An 18,017-nucleotide genomic window follows, 5' to 3' on the forward strand; every position below is an offset into this window, starting at 1 on the left:
CCTGAATAACCTTCATTATTTTAATTGGTTCCTTCGACTTTCTCCCTTCACAAATTTTGGCAAATTCCTTTTATGCAAATTTTCGTAGAAAAAGATAAACCCCGTCGTACATACATTCATAAAACCGTATTTATCTCCCCTTACGACACATTTTTTACCGGATTGGACCCATTATTTAAATTAGTTTGGCCTGCGGGAGGTACTTTCAGCTTTATTCGGATGAAGAGAAATCCTTCCACGTGTGGGAGAAAGCCGACTCAGGGTGACATTGAGTTTAAAATAGTGGTATCCTCTCCTCTCTCTCTCCACGGGGAAAATGAGGGATATGGGATAAAAACACCCACAGATTTCGCAATGTTGCAAATTTACTGTAAATATGTATCTAGTAAAAGCATGACAGAGATGAAATATATTTTAAAGGTATTGTATGTATGCTTTTTCTACAAAATTTGGACAGGATGTGACTATGAAACTGGCAGGATTTAAGTTCCACGTGTATCAACGAAATGTAAGAATTTTTTTACTACAAATTTTTAATTTTATGAAATTGAAGTAAAATTTTCAAAATCTAAATGATACAATAATTTATAAAATTCCACCTTAGTAAAATAATTACTTACCTATTCTATATCTCGTTGTCATTTTAAAATGACAAAATTTTTGAAAAATTGTCATTTCGGAATTCTAGTCAGACAAATTCCTAAAATGAAGTTTAAAAGAGTCGCAAATGTTTTGCAAAAAAAATAATTACAAGAAATTAAAAGTAATTGCAAGAAAACAAAGTACTGCACTAGAAATAATTTGCGAAATAATATGGAATTTGTGCCCAATTATTGAGACGCTTGTAAAATCCGTAAATCTTGGGCAATATAAAAAACGCACGTGATCTAACGATGTAGGTCTCAACGTTTGCTGTCCTATTTTTACCAGGCAAATGTCAATCGATAGCAAATACATAATAGAAACATATAATCTCAAAATGGTCACGTTTGGCAGAGATACTTGCATCCAAAAGAGTAAAACGGGCCTTAAAGTTGACACGTTTTTCACTTTCCAACTTTATTGCGTGTTTTCTCCTGAGCATTGCAGGTTGTGTCATTTGCAAATTTCATATTCAATTGTGATCTAGTGGCACTAGTTTTCTCAAAATCGGAGACCTATATTGCGAGTTAATGTACAAAAATTAAACTAATGCAATTTGGGGTGAAATGTTGCAAATATTTGAAAAATTTTATAAAAGTTAGCAAGTTTATGGAATTTACGGATTTTACAATGTTACCAAAGACGTGAATTGTCTCAAATTGAGACGTTAAACTGAGATTTTTTGATTTAATAAAAGTACAAAGTGATTTAATTACGAAATATGATAGACTTTTATTCACATGGATTTCACACTCATACATAAATACACTGCTAAATTGTTTACATGTAGTTATACATATCTGCATACCTTACAACTAATTAATAGTGAATATTTTACGACACGCGTACCGACCCTCCATAACTTTAAATATCACAAAATTTAAAATTTAATTTTGATATCTCGTAAGGTAAATATCCCAAATATTGTTGACAATAATGATTAAGGTAATAATTATGTAAATAATCCCGTTTTTATTTTGGGGGACGCTTAATTTCAGGTGTAAGTAATTAATTACCATTATGTTCATTTTCCCATTCATGTGAACCATTACGTAAACGATATCCACACACAGGGTAATCCAAGATTAAGGATTACGATTAGGGATTAATTAATCACCTTAATCTGAATTTTTAATTCCTTATTTTTAAAAAATTAATCCTTACCCCTCACTCCTTTGATTTTTTAAATTTAATCCTTAATCTCCCTCCTTAATCCCGACCTAACCTAATCCCTAATCTCTTCCTCGATATCACACAGGTACATACACGTTTTTTATAATTTATAACGTTCACATCTTAATCAAAGAAGGGTTCGACTTCCAAGAGAGCGACTCTAACTTTGGTGGCGCCTTTGTGGTCGCCTTGTCCAAATTTTTTACCAAGTTGCGCATCTCCTGGGCCAAACTGATCAACTCGGAGTGCACATCCGCCGTGGAAGCGCACTCGGAGAGGGAGCGCTTACTACTCGTCTTGGCCAGGTCGCGCGGGAGGAGCGGGGATTTTGAGGAGAACGAGGCCGAGCGCCCGGTCAGCAAGCGCCGTCTGACGGATTCCTCCTCCTCTTCGTCCTCCTCGGCTTCCTCGTCTTCCGAAATGGACGGCAGAGTGAGCGACGGGAGGGTGTGACCGTTCTCAGAAAATGCCATGTCCGCCTCAGAGTCCGCTTCGTATCTGGAAGTGAAAGCAGTTATTAAAAAATGTGACAAATTTTGAAACTTGGAAATTTTTTTCAAATTTATATTTTTTGTTATCAAATACTAATTAATTGTTTAAAAAAATATTCGGGTGTACATAGATTACGAAGTAAAAATTTGTATCTGCAAGTGAAAGAAACGCTGAAATGCATCTGTGTATGCACACAGAACGTCACATGCATCTGTGTAATTTATTGTATTAAACACTTTATAATAATTATTACTTTCCGGTGTCAATATTTCACTAAATTTCTACGTATTTCATTTCGATGCTGTTAATATCAAAATAAATTCATACGTTTTACAAAACTTGTTAAAATCTTTGCCCACTTTGCAAAATAAAAATTCTGAGAATTTTTTAGTTACAATTTACCCAGAAAAGTGACATGTGTTCACGGGAGGCAGGGTCATTTAGCAAAATTGCTATTTCTCAAGCTATTTGCTAAATTTAGTACGATGCGAAATAGAGTAAGCTCATTATGTAAATAAATGCACAATTCATTCCACATTTTTTTTTGCAATTTGCAAATTCACCAGAACACCCAACTTAAAAAACGATTTTTTTTCTTACTCGTACCCTTCTCTAAGGTTGTAGGTTAAGTCGTGTTGAATATCGTGGGAAAATTCGGTCTCGAATTCTGGATACATTCGCAGCACGGCGATCAATCCGGGGATGTGGATACTCTTCAAATCGCAATACGTCAACGCACGAATGTCCGAACTTGACTTGATGATCTGACCCCCCTCGCACCCTCCAGTTCCGCGAAGTTGGTGTGAAATGTCGCACCCGACGAGGTCACCTTTCCCTACGGAATAATGATAGAATTTCATTTAAAACAGGGTAAACAAATCTGCAAAAATTTCACTTTTTCTCATATTTTATTCTAAACTTAGAAAAAAATTATTACAGTATAACTGTGAAACGTAAAAATGTCCAGGAAATTTATGCACGCAATCATTTATAACTTTGTAAAATCCGTAAAATAATTTTACAAACTTTTACTAAATAAGTAGACGCCCTTAATCGGAACAAGTTTGCAAAAATTTGGGAGGTAGTGTTCCTCAGAAATATTTGCAAAATTTTCTGAAAGTTTGTAGTTTGTAAGTTTACAGAAGCTACGGTTGATTTTACAATGTTACCAAGGCCTGCGTAAATTGCTTCATTGAGTAAAACCGTTCCAAATTTAAAAAAATCTGGAAATTAAAAACGTTACAAAATGACAATACAAAATTCGAATTGACACGCCGTTCTGGAGATATCTTGCCCAGGGACGGACAGATAGACGGACAGACAAAACGATCACAATAATTAGCTGCCGCTACTTACATAGCTTTTTCTCCGCTGAAGAGTTGTTGTATCTAATTATTTTATTATGTTAAACACTTTTAAATAATTATTACTTTCCGGTGTCAATATTTTACTAAATTTCTAGGCAACATAACTTCGTTTTAGAACAAAAACTCTAAAAACTCTAAAAAAATTATTGAAAATTTCGATCTGACTTTTGTTAAAAAATTCCGAAACAAGCCTTTGTTTCCTGCTCTTTCGACTTTACAAAGATTCGATTTAGATTTCTGTTAATTGTAACTTTATAAATTTTAAAATATAAAATATGCACAACTTTCGATCCAACAACGAATAAATAAAAACTGAACAATATAATGATTTCTGAATAGGTGTGTGAAGTAAATAAATTCGATTCAATAATTTAAAAGAACTGATTGTTTTTGTTAAACTTCAAGTTTTTTGATCAATGAAAAAACTACCGGTAAATTGACTCGGTCCCACTTTGCATATCGTACGGAATGGTAACAACGGTTTTTCCGAAACTCGAGTTTGATTTGACACCTTCCAGGCTGGAAGTTCCAGCTGGACATCATCATTTACCATCAAAACATGATAAAAATTTTGAATCTCAAATATGAATATAGTTTTACTGCATAAAAAAATATGTTTACGTTTATTTGTGGTTCGTATTTTTCTAAAAACTCTGTAGAGCACACATTTTTTCTAGATTTTTCGTATAATATTGCTAAATACTTAAGATCAGATGCAAAAAGAAACTTTGAGTTGAGTACGCCTAATTTCTTTTGCAGTCACAGCATAACTCAAAAATCTCGTAATTTCATTCAACCTAACTGTGACAAAATTTTCGCAAAACTTCGTGAAAACGCGTAGGATTTTTATTCTCCAATTCCAATTCCACCAAAAAATTTGCATGTTTTTATTTCGCAAATATTATTTTATAATAATGCTTTGATGTTAGTGAGCAACAAGTTTGCTAATTTACAAAATTTTTCTTACCTAAAATAGCGACCACCATGTCGCCCTGGACCACTTCCATGGACCCATTTGAGAGATAGTGGATGTAGTGGAGGGCATCCCCCTTGTGCGTCAAGTACTCTCCCGGCGCACAAAAATGGGTGCGGATATGCAACGAGAGCAGTTTTAAGCAACCATGTGGCGCCGGCTCAAAAATTGGCAGGGATAAAATTTCCTTATGCAGATGCATCGACATGTCACCACGAAGTTCTTCGGGGAGGCCTTTAAGCGTCTAAAAAAAAATATTCGCAAATCTTCTCATTTGCAATATTTCGCCATGACAAACGGCTCAGGCTCACCTCGTGCGGATCGATGCCGTGATTTAGTGCCCACGTGGTCTGAAAGTAGTCTTCAACTCGTTGCTTTAACTCTGTCGGAATTTGATGAAGTTTCAGAAAATCTTTCAAGTCGCGCCACTTGCTTTGATATTGTGACCTCCGCGCGTACATGCGCTGCACGATCGCAGTCACGTTTCCAAATACCATGGCGTGCATCAGAGCTGGAAGAAAAAGGGCAAAAAATGTCAACTAAGACTTCCGGTCACAATTATCACTTCCGGTCCCAACTTTCACTTCCGGTCTGCTCTTTAATTACGATGCCACGTGGCGAGAAGTCAGTTACCACGTGGCTAGAAATTAAACGCCACGTGGCTAAAAAATGAATCGCACGTGGTAAGATATTAAACGCCACGTGGCTGGAAATTTAGTCACACGTGGTGATGTATTGAATCGCACGTGGTGTGAAATTAAACGCCACGTGGTCACAAACTTAACTTTCCCGAGACAAATTGTTACCACCGGGGTATAAAAATGGTACCCTTACCTCCAATCAGCATGACGATGATGGAGAAAGTCTTTTCGGGAAGCGTGTTAGCTGCGACATTGCCAAATCCGACGGACGTGAGGGACGAGCACGTGAAATAAAGGGCCGTCACTAATTATCAGTCATTAATTATGAATTAACGTACTTAATTATTAATTAATTTAGACACTAATTATTAGTCATCACTAACCGTATTTGTCGGCATTGGAAATCTGGGTAACGTTAACTTCTAACTTTTCCGCGAGGGCATGCATCCAGCCTTTAATTTAAAAATTTTACTTATTTAACGATAATCGGTAAAATTATGAGTCTAACTTTTGTGTGATAATCGACCTGGTTAATATCTTATTACACCGAATTTATAATTTTATAATAAAGCGTTTTAGTTACACAAAAAACACAAATTTGAAAAAAAAAATCGCCAAAATTAGTTCTTGAAGTAAACTCAAATTTTTCTAGCCCTGAGATGCAGCTTTTGAAGGTCAGAATTGTAAAAAAATATTAAAATCACCAAATTTTATTTGACATAAAACAAATTTTTTATTAAACAATCTACAAAAAGAATTATTTCCTAAAAAATTTTCCTTCGAAATTTCTCGAAATTTTGATAAAAAAAATCTTGACATTTTTTTTACCTATAGTCCAATCTGGTCCGTTATGTTCGACCTCGATGGAGGCGATGACATACCAAATGCAGGCCAACCAATGTGCCGCGAGGGTGAAAGAAAGCATCAGCAGGGTCAAAATTGCCGCCGAGAATTGCGAGTAACGGTCCATCTTTTGTAGCAGGCGGGCCAGTCGAATTAAACGAGTCAGCTTTAAGAGATGCATTTGAGATTCCTGTAAAAAACGTTTTGTTCAAGCCGAGAAATTTCCGCTTTTAATTTTTTTAGTAAAAGTAGAAGCTCTGAATTATGCTGAATTTCCCTCAATTATTAAAAACTAACAATTTGGCATTTTGCAAAAATTGACGTGCAAATAAATTGTATATTATAATAAATAATTAGTAATTATAATAAATAATTTTAATTTTAATTTGCATAAACATCAACAAAACCCTACTTTTCCCTTTGATTTTCTTTATAACGCAATATATGGCGTATTATTTATAAAACAAGTTGGTAACAAAATCGTCACCGTCTATGGTCACTCATCAATGATGAGTGACCATGTCATCATCACGTTCGCAACGATGTATCACCAAATGGTGCCAAAAAGTTCCATGAAACATAAATTCGACACCATCTAGTTAGAACTTGATTGAGATTTTTTTTTAATGATTTACACAAATTTCACTTCAGCTTCCAATTTCAAATTTGAAAATTTCTTACACAGTGAAAATGAAACATTTTTCCACTATTTATATAAATTTCGAAATAATAACAATTTTTATAAATTTGTCCAACTTTGACACTCACCCCGGTCACATCTTTGACAATGTTGGCCGCAAAAAGTAGGTCGAACGGGAGCGCGGCGAGAAGATCGAGGAGAAACCAGCCTTTCGCGTAACTTATCGCAATCGCCGTCGGATTCGATACCACTTCACCTTTAAAATTTTAATTAATAAGAAAGTTTTACTTAATTGTTTACTTAAATACATATTTATTAATTAACCATTTATTAAAAATTATTAATTACATAATTTCACCTTTATTATTCACAATCGTGGTGCGAAAATGGAACAGAATATCTGCAAAAAAAAATTTGAAAAATTAGCAACCTTTTTATGAAGTTATCGTCTAATTGTAAAATAATATTTAAAATTTTAATCCGTACTTTACATAATACATTTTTTTGGTAAAATTATGATAACATATGTATAACCTCCCTTTCCTTCCACCTAAACCATTTGTTCCCTACTAAATTTTCACTTAAAAATTAGTTCGACTTGAAACGCTTGCAATTTATCTTGGAAAGGTTTGAAATTCAGATCGAATTTTTTGTCCTATTAACGTCAAACATTTTAGGAAACTTTGCTATTAATTTTGAAAATTAATTAAGGAAAATATTAAAATTTACAAATTCCGTGTATCATATTCATGTTGCAAATTTTATGACTTTGCCAAGTTATCTGATTAAGATTATAATAATTTATTTTTCTGTAAATTCTATATCGACGCTTTAGCATTGCAATTAATTGAAAATTTACAAATGTGACAAATTCAATTTTATTTTTGCCCTATCGCTTTTTAGGAAGCTTTACTACTAATTTTGAAAATTAATTTAATGACAATTTTGAACTTTACAAATTCCTCGTACTTATCATAGTCACGTTGCAAATGTTTTGAGAATTCAATTAGTACTGTAGAGAACTAGTTTTTCTGTAAATTCAATATCGATGTGTTAGCATTGCAAAATTTAGCAACATTTTTATAAAATTTTCGTCCAGTTATAAAAATTTATTTATTTTTTATTTAAAATCATGATCCGTAATATGTCTAAAATTATGACAAAATATTATCATAACTCCCACTTTCCATCTAAAAAATTTACTCCTTACTAAATTTTCATTTAAAAATTATTTCGACCTGGAGTGTTCACAATTAATCTTGCAAAGGTTTGAAATTAAAATCAAATTTTATTTTTACCCCGTTCACGTAAAAGCTTTTTAGGAAACTTTACTTTTACTTTACGTTAATTAATTCCAAAACTTTAATTTCGGAATTTAATTTAATTTAAATATTGGAATTTACAAATTGCTCGTATAATACTCATATTTCAAGTTTTTAACAGTCCAGATTCATTTAATATGCTTATTATTAAATAAAAACTTATTTTTCTGTAAATTCTATATGGACGTTGTAGTATTCCATTTTATTTCGTTTAAACATGTGACAAAATAATTATACGAAAGTCTTTATTCATTTCGTTTAAGTTTGTAAAATTTACTAAGCATTGAAACTTTGAAACCTTATCAATTTTTTGTGCTAACAATTACCGCATTTCCTCAGCGAATAATGATCTCGGAAATGAACATTTCCTTAGGAAAGTTGTAAACAAAACATCTCATGGTTTTCCAGCAGCAATTTTGCAAAATTTGGCAAATTTCGCTAAATTGAGCACCCTAAATTTGCCACCGTTAAAGGAATTCGTTAGAAAACCCAACTTTATCAATACTGGGACTATTTTACATATTACATTTTACTAATTTTGACTTTGCAATATGTCCCTGATTTAACACCAATTTGAATTTTTTCACGCGTTCAAATTAAACCCACGCACAGCGCATGGCATGAAATTACCCCCAAAAAAGCAACATTCTGGTCTTTTCCACCCAACAAAAGTTGTCCTTTTGATCTCGAAGGAAGCTTTTCATGCGGGAGAAACTTAACTTGGATCAAAGAAATTTCCCGAAATCTTTATCCGTCCATCCGGGTAGAAAAAAATCACCCGGGTAAAATCAATCCCGTCCTTTCTGTCGGATCCCCACCCAACAAAGTTGTTGTTTGTTGACCAGTTGGACAACTTTGTCATCGTCTCGAACAAAACAACCGCAACGCAACAGAGAATTCTCGTCGTGCTGGTTGGATTGCTTTCCTTTCAGGCGAGAGGGAATTTCCTTCCCGGGGAGAAAGTACGTTTTAAGTGGAGAAAGTTGCAATGGCCACGATGCATGAGGATACAATGCATGAGGGAGGGAGGGAGGAGGGAGGGATTAATTAGCAGAGTGTCCATATTACCACGAGGCAAGTGTACATGAAGGACGTGGTGAATCATAGAATCACTAAATTTCACTTCGACTGCTGCTTACATACATAAATTTAGGCTTCGGATTAGAAAAACTCCCAAAGAGAGCGCAATAAGGGGCAAAATTTAGCAAATTTGCCAAAAATTTGTTTAAATAATTACACAGTACTTTAAAGACAAGTTATAAAAAACTTGTCAAAAATCAAGCAAAAACTGTTGAATTGATAAAAAATAAGGATTAATTAGCAGAGTGTCCATATTACCACGAGGCAAGTCTACATTAAAGGATGTGGTGAATCACTAAAATTAACTCCGACTGCTTATATAAATTCGTGCTAAATAATCCCAAAAACTGCGCAATAAGGGACAAAATTTATTCAATTTAACAAAAATATGTTTTAAAAATTATCCAATAATTTGTCGACATTTTATGAAAAGGTGTTCATGTAAATTATTTGTAGTCAAAAGTCAATCAAAAACTGTTTATCAAAAATTATCTAAAAATTTATCGACAACTTATTAAAAGGTATAAAATTAGTCATAAATCAATCAAATACTGTCAAAGGTTTTATCAAAAAATCGTGAAAACTTTGTTAAAATTTTTATTAACAATTTAGTAAAAATTTATTTATCTACTTACATTGAATTTTAAGTCAGAAGAATAATTTTCTTCGGGATAACTATAACTCAGAAATCTATTCAAATTATACGTCCTCTACATCAATCATATTACACGTGAGGGTTGAAATCCGTCTTATCCCGCGTGCAAATCCCCCACCCACCACGAAACCAAAGTCTGGTCTGTAACCACATCAGACAAAGAGAGAGAGAGAAAACGAAGGAGAAAGTCGTGCCGTCCGTATTTCTAAACTTGACGCAAAAGCTACAAGTTTCACTCCCTCAGATAAAAAAGGGCTTTGCATAAAGTGTGGCATCGTTTTGAGCGGAGGGTAATTATTGAGACAATTTACGCAGTTTTGTTACCAAGATTTTGAATTTGGCAATAAAAAATGTATACTTTTGGCGACGAAATAAATAAAATGATATATTAAAGAACACATGTAATCATATTTAGATTCATTTGTTCAAACATCAAATTCAAGCACGAAACGGGTGTCAAACTGTGAATTAATTTCTTTCTGGTCAGATTTGAATTTCCTGGAAACTTCAAAATTTTGTGAAAAAAAATAAATTAATAGTTAAACAAAATTTCGCCACGTTAAGGTTTCCAGCAGTGCTTGGTAACTTTGTAAAATCCGTAAATTCTGTAAAAAAAAGTTGCAAACTTTTGCAAAACTTTTCAAATTTTTATAAACTTTCTCAGATCAAGGGTGTCTCTTTATTTTGTAAAAGCCTGTAAAATTATTGTATAGAATTTACGGATTTTATTTTACAAAGGACTATGTGAATTGTCTTAATATTGAATATTACACATTTACTACGATTTCCTTCCATTTTTGACACGAGTGAATGGCAGTTGTCGTTTACTTTGTTTGTAATGCTGGGCCAAAATTCCCAAAATTATGGTTACAAAAAGTTCCCCGAAAATCTCCTTAATTCCTGGTTCATGTTGACCATGTTTAACTCATTACCGCTTTGCATAATGAACAAGCATGGATTTTAATAGTCAAAATTCCACGAAAATCGATCTCATCCTTTACGCACGATCCTTTATATTGCGGTGAATATGTAACTGCTTAATTTCCCACCAGATTTCGAAGAATAATGGCCCCGAGAAATCCACGTTGCATTAATTTGTTGCATTCACTACTTGTACTTTTGCCCTCATACATATGTGGCACAAGGAGAAAGCGCATGTTAACTAGTTTGTGGCTCCTAATTACACAAAAAAATTGGGTAAATTAGCTAATCAGGATATTTTTCCCTCTTATTTCTTATTTCTTACTCGCCAATTGACAATTAAATATCGAATTCAAAACTACACAAATTGTGCAAAATTAAAATACTGCCACACTTCTCAATGTTAATTTCATCTTTCCCAATTTATTTATTTAACCCAATTAATGTTCAATGGTAAAATTTGATTTCTGGTGAAAAGTTTTCACTTAAAATAGAATATTTTGAAATCAGGATTTGGTAATTTAAAGAAAAATAATTTTTACACTTTTTCGAAAACACCGTACAATCTAATTCCAGTTTATGACCAACATCCAGTTCTTTAAATAATTAAATTTCGGATTCGAAATTACACAAATATCAAGAAAGCTTTATAATAAACCTGAAATATTTCTATATTTCTCAAAATTAATTTAATTTGCCCGATTTATTTATGAAAAACCATATCATAAATAATAAAATTCAATGTAAAAAATCAAAATTTACAGGATATTTCTGAATTTGTGATTTTTAAAATTAATTTTTACAAGACTGTAAAAATTCGCCGAAAAACCCATTTAAAAGGTGCGAAAAATATTGGTTGTTTATCAAGTGGACAATTCTTTTAACAATTAAACATCGGATGCAAAACTGTACGAAGTACAAATTCTATTCACAAATGCAATGCAGTGAATGCAACAAATCTTGCGGATCATTTAAGTCGATAACATCTCAAATACAAAATTGTTGACGTTTAAGCCATGCAAATCTTAAAATTTGATTTGTCTCGACAAGTTACAAGAAAATTACAACAAATTTTATATAAAAAATTTTTTCGCTTATTTGTTTCGCTTTTTCGCTTATTTTTTTGCTTAAACGCAAATGTTACTTTTCGCCCTGATTTATATATTTTCTTATTTTAATCTTTCATAATGTTTAATTTTTCAGCATTTCAAATAAAATGTTGAGACAATAAAATTATCACGCAGTGCTTGGTAACTTTATAGAATCTTTGGAAAGCTACAAAGGCAACGTTTCTAGCTTCCAAATTTTTTTAAGCTTACTCACTAGCAGGCGTATTTTTTTATATTTTATAAAATTTTATAAAATTATTTTACGAAACTTCCAAAATTTATAATGTTACTAACGACTGGGTGAATTGTATAATCCTCAGTATATGCTATTTATTAAGCCGGGCAGTTTTAAATTTTTTATGAAGTTCTTCGACTCACCAATGATGAACAAAACTTCCACCACGACATCTGGCACGGAGGGCACGGAGGATTCATTTCTCCCGCCAAACGCGGCATTATAGGGGACGAGGACCGCGACGTAAAACGTGGCGACCAAAATAAGCCAATCCCAGCAAGTTTTGAAGCTGCCGTAATGCGACAATACGAAACGGGATTGTTCAATAGCGGCGGTTTTGTACTCGGGCAGCGGAGCTTCTGTGGGCTGCAGTATCGTCTAGGAGAAAATAAGGGAGAAAGTGGAAATTTTGAAAAAAAATTCAGAATTTTTAAAGTAAAAATGTGAGAATTAAGAAATTGACGTCCATGAATTTAACAGAGGCGGACTTTCACTCGTGCGAAGTGCAAAGTATTCGCGATAACCTCTGCGGCTCAATATAACTTGCCAAGTATGGGAAACTCGGAATTTGCAATATTTTTCAAAATTTTGGCGAATGTGATTTTGACAACAAATTCCCAGAAATCCATTTTTATTAATTTTCAAATTATTTGCGAAGAAATGGGTTGAAATTCAAAATAATGTGATGGCAAATATCTTACATTTTGCAATTTCAACTTGGTCTGCTTCCCCGACGGAGGTTTCATCATGTAATGTCCGGAAAGTTGGTAGAGAACGGCGCGACTTCGCCTCCTCCCATAATTTGCGGGGGGTGCTTCCGGATCAAGGTTCCCGTTCGGGTCTGGAATTCCAAAAAAATATTAAATTACTAAAAAAAAAAATAGTACCATTAATTATTTGCAAAATTTCATGCTAAATATTGGCAATGTATTCATTGTACGATTTGAGTGTCTTGAGAAATTGCAAATAGCGAAAAAATTATCTATCTATTCAAAATTTTCAGATAAAATACCATATATATTTTTCGATCCAATTCGGTTAAGATTTCTATATTTTTTTTTCTCCTAAGCAAATCCATGTTTAATAATGATGTTAGTTACTAAACGATGAGAAAGTAGGCAAATTGATGAGTTTACTAAAAACGAACGTTTTCAAAATTTATAAATCAAATATTTTAGCCTACAAAACGAAAATATGAAAAATATGCCAGATTTTATTGCCGAAAGTGCAAATGTAAAAAAACTATTTTCGTTTTACAAAAAGCGGAATATGTATTTTTTTGACAATAGATGTTTTGATAATCAACATAGTAAACTGCAATTCGGATCTAGAATTAAAATTCGAAAATTTACAAACCGTTGTACTTCATAAAATCGTGATTTACCGTACAATCTATTTCCGCCTTATGTTTGAAATTTCTAAAATATTTTTGATTTAATTCGATCCAATTCGCCGAAATTTGTGTCGATTTATCCAAATGAGATATTACAAATTGCAATAAAATTGCACATTCTCCACAAAATAAGAATATACCGAAATTTGTACTGTTTTTTTAATAAACCGCAAAACTCTTTAATTCAATTTAGCAATATATTATATAGCTCAAAAAGTATTATTTTTTGCCGGAAACGAGGTTGAGAAAGTCTAAGGAAAATATCGCAACAAAACTTTCTTCACTTTCTTCCCAACTAATCGCTCAGCGTGGGAGAAAGCAATCTCAGAAGATGAACGAACTGGACATGCCAAACTATTCGCAATCCTACGCAAAAAAACTGGACACGCATCGATTACATAAGAACATAATCGGGTTTCATCTCTTTTCACGGCATTCTCTCCGTGAATACACTCCGGAAGTGAAAGTATGACAAAGAACATTCGATATACAAGCCAAAAAGATGAATGCAATTTTTTGCACGAGGGAAAACTTGCCAATAAAGTTTCGCAGTAATCTTTTCTTTCATCTATCAAGGAAAAGATTTAAGTGGTCAGACGGAAACTCTGTTGCGAAAAGTGCACTGAACTTTTTCCGGGATGGATTTCATCCTAATTTTCAAAATTAACTGACGAATCGATTAATTTATTATTATTTTTAGACAAAAAATATTTCAAAATATTCCAAAATATGCTTCGTAATCTTTTAAGCATATTTATCCATCCATTACAAAATGCGTAATTTTGTGCGTTTTTTTCGATTTATCCCTTGGCGAAAATTAAATAAAAGCAAGAAAAACATTTCTATCTGAATTTTAATGGATCACATTTCAACTACGAAATTTTAAAAATGCATATTTACAAATGTTTAATTTTTCCAACAATTTAACGCCAAGTGAAAAATATTTTGGAATATTACAACCGCAAAATCGAAATAGATTCCAAATATTTGATGTGGATAAGCAACTTTTTAAAATTTGAAACTCTCCATTTAAAGGCGAATTTCAAATAATTTCAATTAGCGATGAAGACGAGTGCTTATCTATTTCGCTTTCACGAAATTTATTTCTACAAAATAATACACTTCGGCAATGATATGTTGCATATTTTTCATATTTTCAGTTTTTGGCCTCAATTTTTTTTTATAAATTTGAAAACATGTTTTGTACGGATCACGTTTCAAGTATAAAATTCCGAAAATATTTACAAATGTACAATCGCAAGATAAAAATAGGTAGAAAATAGCTTTTAAAAAGTACGGAAAACAATTCATTTAAATTATGAATTTCCTTTGTACGACTTGACCGAATTTCACCTAATGAAAATTATTTCCATCTTTAAAATACTTAAAAAATATGTCTGTTTTTGACGTATTATACTTTCGCCAATGAAATCTGACATATTTTTATATTTTCACAAATTTTGCATAAATTTTGGAAACATATTTAGTAAATTTTCTTGGACCAACTTTGAAGAATAAAATTTTGAAAATAATTACAAATTTTTTTAAATTTAACACCTAATAAAAAATATTTTAGAATATTACAGCCACAAAATCGAAATAGATTCCATAGATTTGATGTGGATAAGCATCTCTTTAAAATCAGAAACTTTGTTTTTACGGGCGAATTTCAATTAGCGATGAAGACGATAAGCTGGATGGTGCTTATCTATTTCGCCTTTACCAAATATATTTCTACAAAATAATACACTTTCGGCAATGATATGTGGCACATTTTTAAAAATTTTCAATTTTCAGCCTCAAATTTTTTTTATATAAATTTTGAAAACATATTTTTCATTTATCACGCTATAAAATTCCGAAAATATTTACAAATGTTACAAGCGCATTATGAAAATATTTAGAAAATAGTCTTTTATTTTAACAGTACGGAAAATAATTATCTTTTAAATTTTAAATTTCCATTGTCCAATTTGAGCCGAATTTCTTCGAATGAAATAAATATATTTTAATCTTTAGTAAATTTATATGTCATGTTTGTTTTTTTTTAAATATTACACTTTCAGCAATGAAATCTTGCATTATATTTTCATGATTACAATTTTGAAAACATAAACTCCTCAGTAAACTCATCATTTTGTCCAGTTTCTCATCGTTTTTTAGTAGATAACATCATTATTAACATGGATTAGTTACGTAACAAATATATCAATCTTAACCTGGTATATTTTAAATATTTTCATTCTTTGCATCAAATTGTTTATAAATTAAATTTTAAAACATATTTAGTAAATTTTTATTGATCACGTTCAAGTGTAAAATCCTTAGGATTAGACTAGATATTTGCAAATGTTTCGATTATCAAACAATTTTCATGGATAACGTTTCAATGATAAAATTTTGTAAATATTTAAGATCTAATATTCACTCTAACCTTTATGAAGTACGGGAAACGAATGTCTTAAATTTTCAACTTTTCATTTTGTTACAGAAAATTTCGTTTGGACGAAATTACTTCGTAAGTTGTCTACCTATCAAATATTTATGGAATATATATTTTTCTACATATTACACTTTCGGCAATTAAATGTGGCATAGTTTTTGATATTTTAATTTTTTGACTTAAAACTTTCTTTAAAAATTTTAAAACCGTATTTGGTGAACTCTTAAATTTTCCCACTTTCTCATTGGTTAGCAACTACCGTCATTAATCAACATGTGTAGATTAGCCATGTGAAAAATATTGAAATTTTAATCTGGTATATTTTTAATATTTTTATTTTTTGGCCTCAATTTTTTGTATAAATTTTTACAATAAATTTTCATGCATCACGTTTCAAGTATAAAATTTTGAAAACATTTTCAAATGTTTCATTTTTCAAATAATTAAACGGTAAATAAAAAATATTATTTTAGAATATTACCAGCACAGGATGAAAATAAATGTAGTTTTTATTCTAGCCTTTATTAAGTAAGGAAAATCAAGTGTGTTAAATTTTAATTTAAACTTAAATCGAACTTCGTATCGCGACTAATGCTTTCGACTCATCTGAAAGCTCCATATTAAATATGATTATTTTAAATATTACACTTTCGGTAATGAAATCTGTCATATTTTTATTTTTATTTTTTTGGTCTCAAGTTATTTATAGAAATTTTAAGAGCGTATTTAGTAAACTCTTCAATTTCTCTACCTTCTCAGGGTTTAGTTGATACAATCATTTTTAAGCACAGATTATCTAAGTGAAAAATAAAACTTTAGCATATTCATTCATGCTTCATATTTTCATTTTTTTCCCTCAAATTTTTTTCACAAATTTTGAAAACATATTTAGATAACTTTTCAGTTTGTCATAAAACTTTCTCAAAATTTATTACTAAATCACATCATTTTTAAACACAGATAGCCAATGTGCAAAATATTGGAAAATTATATCGTGGCATTTTCTACAAGAAAATGAATCTCACCTTCTAAATATCTTTATTCCACGTGTCACCCATTTTGTCACCCATTTTGTCACCCTGGGCGTGAAAGTATGTCAACTTTCGTGTAAGTAAAAGTATAGATTATTTTTAACACGAAACTTTCTCTCGGTCCGGATAAAGGAGAAAGTGTGACAACAATAAATCCAAATTATTCACGGACATCTTGTCACCAATCGGGAAATGTCACAAATTGGGTTCACACGCACTTTTTGGGGAGGAGCAGAAAGTCGTGTCAGAAAACGAGAGGTATCATGCTGCGTGTCTAATAATGCGTCATGAAATTCATACGCGACTTTCTCCCCGAATAAATTCACATAATGAGGCAATTCACGTAGTCATTTGTAACTTTTAAAAAATGGATAATTTTATAAAATAATTTTAAAAACTTGTACAAAATAAAAGGACGGCCCTCATCTGAGTAAGTTTACAAAAATTTGGAAGCTAATTTTTCTTAGAAATATTTGTAAAATTATGTAAAAGTTTGAAAGTTTATGAAATTGAAGTATTTTACAAGGCTACAAAGGCCTGAGTTAATTGCGTCAATATGTTTCCTTAATCGTACCCAGAAATTGGGGATTACAGCTTAACAACAAAATCCAGAGTCAATAAATACATGACTAACAAGCATCAAATGTCATCTTATACCTTTAAAGCAGACAAGTCGAATATATAAAAAACTGTGCAAAAACTGCGTCATAATATTCGTATGGCTTATGTATAAGCCCACTTATAAATTTTCTGTGACGTACAATTACTCTATTTCTGATCTGTGTCTACTTAATCGAACCCAGAAATTGGGGATCAAATTTTAAGTGTCATGTAAAGTGTTGTGTCAATGTCATGACGTAGTTAATAAAAAACTGTCAAAAAATATCACTAAAAAAACTAACAAGCATTTCAACTTCCTTTAAGTAAATCTCAACTCAAATTCTTAAACCATTCCCATTTTTTCGATGTGTTTTCAAATCCAAAAATTGTGGATCTACACAAAAACTGTCAAAAAAATCCAAGTCACTGAATATATACGTATGTATGTAACTAACAA

At 31.8% G+C, this 18,017-nt stretch overlaps 1 protein-coding gene across 2 annotated transcripts in view; it reads right to left on the minus strand.

Moving 5' to 3' along the window:
- Window positions 1–1,349: 1,349 nt before the first annotated feature.
- LOC110858835 (potassium voltage-gated channel subfamily H member 8) overlaps window positions 1,350–18,017 on the minus strand; it is a 43,483-nt gene continuing 26,815 nt past the window's right edge. The window contains exons 5-15 of one of the 2 annotated variants that reach the window (XM_022107722.2): window positions 12,795–12,934; window positions 12,237–12,471; window positions 7,130–7,171; window positions 6,900–7,027; window positions 6,117–6,321; window positions 5,672–5,740; window positions 5,482–5,592; window positions 4,959–5,158; window positions 4,642–4,891; window positions 2,914–3,142; window positions 1,350–2,313 (exon numbers count right to left, since the gene is read on the minus strand). In XM_022107722.2, coding sequence (XP_021963414.1) covers window positions 1,932–2,313; window positions 2,914–3,142; window positions 4,642–4,891; window positions 4,959–5,158; window positions 5,482–5,592; window positions 5,672–5,740; window positions 6,117–6,321; window positions 6,900–7,027; window positions 7,130–7,171; window positions 12,237–12,471; window positions 12,795–12,934 — 1,991 coding nt within the window. In that variant the 3' untranslated portion in view covers window positions 1,350–1,931. Of the gene's footprint in view, window positions 2,314–2,907; window positions 3,143–4,641; window positions 4,892–4,958; window positions 5,159–5,481; window positions 5,593–5,671; window positions 5,741–6,116; window positions 6,322–6,899; window positions 7,028–7,129; window positions 7,172–12,236; window positions 12,472–12,794; window positions 12,935–18,017 lie in introns of both variants that reach the window. The other variant, XM_035858961.1, reaches the window with a different exon arrangement.

This window comes from Folsomia candida, unplaced genomic scaffold, assembly GCF_002217175.1.
Source record: "Folsomia candida strain VU population unplaced genomic scaffold, ASM221717v1 Fcan01_Sc022, whole genome shotgun sequence".
Lineage (NCBI taxonomy): Eukaryota > Metazoa > Arthropoda > Collembola > Entomobryomorpha > Isotomidae > Folsomia > Folsomia candida.